At 46.4% G+C, this 8,107-nt stretch overlaps 1 protein-coding gene across 1 annotated transcript in view; it reads right to left on the reverse strand.

Moving 5' to 3' along the window:
• Ctnnal1 (catenin alpha like 1) overlaps positions 1-8,107 on the reverse strand; it is a 66,886-nt gene that overhangs the window by 41,996 nt on the left and 16,783 nt on the right. The window contains exon 2 of the mRNA XM_021200117.1: positions 4,865-5,054. Coding sequence (XP_021055776.1) covers positions 4,865-5,054 — 190 coding nt within the window. The remainder of the gene's footprint in view (positions 1-4,864; positions 5,055-8,107) is intronic.

The following is an 8,107-nucleotide window of genomic DNA, read 5'->3' on the forward strand; positions in this document are numbered from 1 at the left end:
TTTTTNNGNGGGGGGGGGGAGGTGGACAGGGTTTCTCTGTGTAGTCCTGGCTGTCCTGGAACTCAGAAATCCGCCTGCCTGTCTCCCGAGCGCTGGGATTAAAGGCGTGCGCCACCACACCCAGCTCACACTGAAATTTAAAAAACTGAGACTATCATCTTGTTTCCTGTCTCTCTGAGAGAAACCAAGTGCTAGGCCCCATGTAGTGATGAACAGCCAACCAGGAAGTGAAGCCTGCAGATAAGTGAAGCTCAACAGACACCGTGTCTTCTTTTTTTTTTTTTTTAAAGATTTACTTATTTATTATATGTAAGTACACTGTAGCTGTCTTCAGACACTCCAGAAGAGGGCGTCAGATCTTGTTACAGATGGCTGTGAGCCACCATGTGGTTGCTGGGATTTGAACTCCGGACCTTCGGAAGAGCAGTCAGGTGCTCTTACCCACTGAACCATCTCACCAGCCCTTAATCAGGGTTTCTATTCCTGCATAAACATCATGACCAAGAAGCAAGTTGGAGAGGAAATAATTCAGCTTATTCTTCCATATTGCTGTTCATCACCAAAGGATGCAGGACTGGAACTCAAGCAGGGCAGGAAGCAGGAGCTGATGCAGAAGCCATGGAGGGATGTTCTTTACTGGCTTGCTTCCACTGGCTTGCTCAGCTTGCTCTCTTATAGAACCCAAGACTACCAGCCTAGAGATGGCACCACCCACAAGGGGCCTCTCCTCCTTGATCACTAATTGAGAAAATGCCCCACAGCTGGATCTCATGGAGGCATTTCCTCAACTGAAGCTCCTTTCTCTGTGCTAACTCCAGCTTGTGTCAAGTTGACCCAAAACCAGCCAGTATACACCTTCACCAAACGTAAGATGTGCAGACCCAGAGTTGCCCAAGGGAGCCACTTCCTGACTCCTGTTTGAGGCCCTCTGCTGTCTGGAGGTCAACTTGCTGCATAGCAGTGGAAATGTTTGTGTCACAAAGCTTCTTACTGCAAACTCTGCAGAGGACAAACGCACTCAGAACTAACCCATATTGTGGTGGAAAGAGCAGAGGAAGTGGCTGAGTGTGTGTTTTAGCTGAAAGAAAGGATGCTTCCTTTGTTCCTCTGGAAAATGTCCATTTTTCCTATCACTCTCAGCCCCCGAAGGCTCCGTATAGGAGCCTGTGCAGATGGCATGCTTGACCTTTCTTTTCCTGACTGAACCCTGGGCACTCAATAAAAAAAGGAAGTGGGCAGTACCAGCTGGTCCACTGCAGAACAGGACTGAGTGTCTCCTTCCCATCACAGCTATTCCAAGTGTAGACCGCTAAGAATTCCCAAAAGAGGCACAAAGCTTACAGGTTCATGGTAATCATTTCTAGTTTATTATAAGCAATGAGCTAGTGTAGTCCCTTAGAGTGAGAACTCTAAGACACTCTGGTGGTCTGAATACGCTTGGCCCGGAGAGTGGCACTATTAGGAGGTGTGGCCCTGTTGGAGTAGGTGTGTCACTGTGGGGGTGGGGTCCTCCTCCTCGATGCCTAGTCTTCTGGCTGGCTGCCTTCAGATCAAGAGGGAGAGCTCTCCGCTCCTCCAGCATCAACCTGCTCAATGCCATGTTCCCCACCATGATGATGATGGACTGAACCTCTGAAACTATAAGCCGACCCCAATTAAATATTGTCTTTAGGGGCTGGTGAGATGGCTCAGCGGGTAAGAACACTGACTGCTCTTCTGAAGGCCCTGAGTTCAAATTCCAGCAACCACATGGTGGCTCACGACCACCCTTAATGAGATCTGACGCCCTCTTCTGGTATTGTAAGACTTTTGTGGGGAGCCCTCCCCACTTTAGTCTCGAGAAGGCAACGCCCAAAAACCATGAGTAAACCATCTTGATGTAAAAACACGAGGTAGTTTAATGGCGAAGCTCCGGGCCAATGCGTACCCCACGCAGGAGGTAGAGGCACCGACCCAGTGGCCTGAAAGCTAGGGGGTTTTATAGGGGGAGGGGAGAGGGGCTAGCAAGAATTGGCGCAGTTACTCATTGGTCCGTTTGAATGCCAACACATTTGCAGAGTGGTACCTGTAAGTTAGCAGAACACCTGGTTAACATATGACTCCAAACTATTAGCCCCAGGAACACCTGGGTGTGCCCAGGCCTGCTCTGCGTCCTCTGCCTCAGGCTTTTAAGCTTACAAAACAACTCTCTGGACATAAGTTACATGAATCCCAGGCCTTAAATTTCATTTTAAATTTTATTTCCCTTCAGTATGTCTGAAGTCAACTACAGTGTACTTATATATAATAATAAATAAATCAAAAATAAATAAATAAATAAATGTCTTTATTATACGAGTTACCTTGGTCATGGTGTCTCTTCCCAGCAATGGAAACCCTAACTAAGACACACTCTAACAAAAATATTTACTGAGCTGCCATATAGAAACCAAATCTTGACAGGGAGTCAAGCAAAAGTAAAGACCAACAGAGAGAGACTAAGATGCAAGAATCAAGCCATGAGCCGGGCGTGGTGGCCCACGCCTTTAATCCCAGCACTCGGGAGGCAGAGGCAGGAGGATTTCTGAGTTCGAGGACAGCCTGGTCTACAAAGTGAGTTCCAGGACAGCCAGGGCTACACAGAGAAACCCTGTCTCGAAAAACCTTAAAAAAAAAAAAAAAAAGAATCATGCCATGAAAACTTGGTAAACACGTATTCATGCCGGGTGCACACACACGTCATATAACAATGCCTTCACAAATAAGACTCGCCCCGTGCTCCCATGGAACGTGGCTTGCCCAGTGTCTCCCTGCCTGGTGAAGGAAGGTCAGACTGGAATCTAACAGTTAACCTGGAGCACTCGCTCGGTCTTGATCACTGCTTCGTAGTCTTGCCCTCAAGCACATGCAAGCTGCCCAGGAGAAAGAGGCCATTAGGGGCTGAGTGAGCCAAAGGCCCTCAGGAAACGTCCCTATTTACATGCATCTTCAGGAGGTGCCCGGTTGGGGTGGAACTCCTCATGGAGTGAAAGGGCACCTCTACCAATTTAGAAGAGATGGTGTGTGAGGCTCATGCCAAGGGGGTGGGGGGTGGGGGTGGGGGTGACCTGCCTGGTCCCTGGGTGGAACAATCTGCATATGCCTGCTCATATGGCTCACTTCCTCTCCCACCCCCACCCCCGCCCCCACTAAGCACAAGGAGACAAGGCTAAGGGACCATAGGACCTCATGCTGTTCTTTCCCTGTAAATCTCACCCCTGCCCCTCTTGCTTTCAGCAAGGGCTGCTATCAGGGACAATTCGAGACAGTCTTTCTGCTCTCTCTGCATTGCCCACTGTATTCTATTCACAAGCTGTGTAAGTGCCCAGAGAATAACGTGGTGCCAGGAAAACAGGACTCTCCACTTACAAACTGGTTTGCTACCTCTCAGCAAACAATGAAGGTTATATAACCCTTTGTTTCTCCCATTTCTCTTGCTTTCCAGGAAGTACAAAGATAAATTTACTACTTAGTTAAATATTCATCTTTGCCAAGGATTCTGGTATAGTTTTTCTCTGATTTTAATAGATTCACTTGACATGTCTTTTATTATGGCCCACTTCAAATCCTTTTTTATAATGGAAAAAAATATAAACTACAAATAAAGTGAGGCCATCTCCTCTGCGTCCCCACATAAAGCTGCTCCCTAAACCAACAAATGGCTAGAAGCCCAAGAACCAGGCCAGAGCCCTCCCTCTCCTGTAGTTCACAGCTACATTCTGTCTGTTCAGCCACATCAGCGAGTATGCTGTCTGTCCTTCCTGTTCTCTGTAACCCTATCGCACTGTCTGCACTTAGCTGTTTGTCTGTAAACGCTTCACATGACATCTCCCTGCCTCCATCCTTAACCCCCTCTCACCCTCTCTTCTCTGCATCACCGACCTCAGTCAGTATGACATATCAACATTCTAACTGTGAGTGAATCCTGTGTTTCAGGCTTAGGACTGGAGTCAGAAGGAGCTCACCATTCCTAAAAGCCAACCCACGTCATTAATATTCTAGGATTTTTTGTTGTTGTTGTTGTTGTTTAATGTTTCGATTTTGTGTATTTTGAGACAGGGTTTCTCTGTTTTAGCTCTGGCTGTCCTGGAACTCTGTAGAGCAGGCTGGCCTCAAACTCACAGAGTGTGTGTGTGGGGGGGGAGGGGGGTATTTAAAGGCATGCACCACCACCTTCCGGATGGATGGGGCTGGATGGATATCGTAACTCAAAGTCAACCTAAAGTGTTTTGTCAGGGATGTAGCTTGGTGGTGCTTAGCATAAAAACAGCCCTGGGTTCAACCCCAGCATTTTAGAAAACAAATTCCTAAGTTTTCCTGGGTGTGTTGGTCCACAGCTGTAACCCTAGCATTAGGAATCCAGAGACAAGAGGATCACTCCAAGTTCAAAACCAACCTGGTTTACACAGTGAGTTCCAGAATAACCAGGCTACCTGGTGAGGCTGCCTCAAATTAAATAGATAATCAAAAATACTTGCCGTAATATTCAGAATAATGAAATTGGAATGGTCTTTAAAATAAATATTTACAACTGGGAGCAGTGATGTTCACCCACAATATCAGCACTTGGGAGACGGAGGCAGGAGGACTCCCACTGGGTTTGAGGGCAGCCTGGGCTAAGGAGTGAGACCTGCCTCAAGAAGGAAAGGAGAGCTGGGTGTGGACTCAAAGGCTTGGCAGAGGCAGAAACAGAAGCTGGTGGATCTCTCTGAGTTCAAAGCCAGCTAGGCCTACAAAGGAAGTGCCAGGTCAGCAAGGACTTTGTCTCCTAAAACAAACAAACAAACAAACAAAAACAAAACAGCAAGCAAGCAGACAAACAAACACAAAGTGGATAAACAGGTACCTGCTTGCTTAGCTTCAATGCAGGCGATGTTAATTTCTTCTTTCAAATCCCAGTTTTCATTGGCTATAGCTTCCCCTACTTTAACAAATCTTCCAACTGCCAAGTTGACAGCTTGTCCCACACGCTGAATTGCTTGCAGGGTTTTATCAGACTTTTTGGTATTATCTTTACGGTTAATAAGTGTGGTAATCTGAAAATTAAAAAGAAAAAGAGGAAAAGAAGAAAGAAGAAGAAGAAGAAGAAGAAGAAGAAGAAGAAGAAGAAGAAGAAGAAGAAGAAGAAGAAGAAGAAGAAGAAAATTTTACCTCAATATTTAAAAAAAAAAAAAAAAAAAAAGATATCACAAAGACCAAGAAAATTAAACTCAGCATATCAGACTAACCCAAGAGACCAAATCATTCGCTTTAGACCTTGCAGCCCAGGGGCCAGGAAGTGGAGCATCTTGCATCATTTCCCAGGACAATGCTTCTATTAATTGTGATTACAAGTTCACCTGAGGGCAGTAATCTGGGACATATACTTCCAGAGACTCTGCAGATCTTCCAACAAATTTTCAAGACTTGAGAACGCGGCAGGGCAAATCACTGGCTCACAGCACACATTTTCCTCGGTTCTACCTAAGCTGCTCTTCGTAAGGACACCTCTCACCGCATTCTGCTCCACTGCTCACAAAGTAAATACGTAATGGTAGTTGTGCCCTGGAGGTGTAGCTTAGTGGCAGAGCACTGGCCTAGCACATAGAAGGCCCTTGGTTCAATCCCCAGCAATGTAAAATGATACTCGAGCCACACAAGTTTATTGAATTCACTGACAGCTTTTAAATGACCAGTACAAGCCAGGCAGTGGTGGCGCATGCCTTTAATCCCAGCACTTGGGAGGCAGAGGCAGGTGGATTTCTGAGTTTGAGGCCAGCCTGGTCTACAGAGTGAGTTCCTGGACAGCCAGGGCTATACAAAGAAACCCTGTCTTGAAAAAAACAAACAAACAAAACAAAACAAAACAAAAAAAAACACTGATGGCTCAAAAAGTAATGGAGCAGTGGTTAAGAGTACTGACTGCTCTTCCAGAGGACCTGGGTTCAATTCCCAGCACCCACACAGCAGCTCACAACTGTCTGTAACTCCAGTTCTAGGGATCCAACACCCTCTGCTAGCCTCTGTGGGTACCAGATACACAAATGGTGCACAAGCATACATGCAAGAAAATATCCACACACATAAAATAAAACTTACACTTTAAAAAGACCCAAAACAGAATATAAGAGGAAAGCATTCTGTAACAAGCATTTTTTACGTAAAGGTATTAATAGCTTAGGATTAATGGAAATGTCTAACTTTGAACCTTGGGGTTGCTGGCACCATGAGGGATGAGCTAAGTGATGCAGAGAAATATACTGAATACCCCTTCTTTATGTGTTCATATGTGCACATGTGTGTGAGCATGTGTGTTGAAGCCAGAGGCTGATTTCGGGTTTCTTCCTCACTGACTCTCCACCTCATATTTAAGATGGGGCCTTTCAGTGAGCCCAGAGTATTCTTCAGTTAGACAGACTGGCCAGGGAGCTCCAAGGATCCTCTGTCTCCATCCTCTGTAGCACTGGGACTCCAGATGTGCACCACTGTATCTGGTTTGGTTTTTTTTTCCTTTGGTTTTTTTTTTTTTTGGTTTTTGGAGACAGGGTTTCTCTGTGTAGCCCTGGCTGTCCTGGAGCTCACTTTGTAGACCAGGCTAGCCTCGAACTCAGAAATCCGCCTGCTTCTGCCTCCCGAGTGCTGGGATTAAAGGCGTGCGCCCCCACGCCTGGCTTCTATCTCTGGTTTTTAACTGGTGCTGGGATCTGAACCCAGTCCTTCTGCTGGTGGTGCAGATGCTGTCCTCCTGAGCTCATCCTCATCATCTCTCCCAAGCCCCGCCACACTAACTATTCTCATCTATAGCATCGTTTCAGCGCGATATCTCAAAACAAATGTTTAGTATCTGTTAGATTCCAAGACCTCCGTGTGTGGTGGCTGGATAAGTGCTCATAGGCTCATATTTGCATGCTTAGTCCCAGTTGGCGAACTGTGTAGAAGGTCTAGGAGGTGAGGCCTTCTTGGGGCCTCTGGGCATGGGCTTTGAGGTTTTAAAAGCCCATGGGAGGCCCAATCTCTCTCTCTGCTTGCTGCCTGGGGGCCTGGACGCTACCGATCCACTGCTTCAGAGCCATGCCTGACTGCTTCCCTCTGAAACTATAAGCAAACTCCAATTAAATGCTCACTTTTATAAGGGTTGCCTTGATCGTGGTGTCTCTTCACAACAATAGAAGACAGGATACACGAGTGATTGAGACATACAATAAGACCTCCAATGTTTGCAGTATAATAGAATAACAATTCAATCACAAAATATGTTTCATAGATGAAATAAAGCTCTAAAAAATGAGGAAACAGTGAATGACGAAGAAAGGTCTGTGCTACATTCAAATGATGAACCACAGTACTAGAGAAATACTTTTAATGAATGTTCTATGCAAAATATAACAATATGATATTGCGCCCTGGAAGCCTCCCGAGAGTGGCTGCTCTTTCTTCTCTGAGAGAGTGGAATTGACAGGAGCAGGCTGGCAACTGCGCAGGGATGATGGATTTCAGAAAACAGAAACTGAGGGGTGAGAGGCTTTGGGGGTGAGCCTGTCCTGTCAAGGACTGAAGTGAGGCCAGAGTGATGAAAGCAGAGAGCAAAGTGACAGGCACAAACTAGTGCCTGTGAGGAATGGCCAGGAGCCGGCCAGTGAGTGAGGGGCGGCCAGGAGCTGGCCCTGGAAAACTGCACAGCCAGCAGCTGCCCCCAGAAGGCTGGGAAGCAGAGCAAAGAATGCATGTTTTGTGCCGGGCATGGTGGTGCATGTCTGCAATTCCAGGGAGGTTAAGGCAGGGGGACTGTAAGCTGCAGGCTATTTTGAGCTACAGAATGAGATTCTACTTCAACAAAGTTGTGTTCTGTGCATTACTGGGAGACACAAAAAGGTTTTTAAGCAGGAATGTAGTATAATCTCTGTAATTTTAAAACATATTCATAGACTCCTTCAGAAAAGAAGAAGGGGGACGGCCGGGGGCATTCGTATTGCGCCGCTAGAGGTGAAATTCTTGGACCGGCGCAAGACGGACCAGAGCGAAANCATTTGCCAAGAATGTTTTCATTAATCAAGAACGAAAGTCGGAGGTTCGAAGACGATCAGATACCGTCGTAGTTCCGACCATAAAC

The sequence above is a fragment of the Mus pahari genome, chromosome 6, assembly GCF_900095145.1.
Source record: "Mus pahari chromosome 6, PAHARI_EIJ_v1.1, whole genome shotgun sequence".
In the NCBI taxonomy this organism is placed as follows: domain Eukaryota; kingdom Metazoa; phylum Chordata; class Mammalia; order Rodentia; family Muridae; genus Mus; species Mus pahari.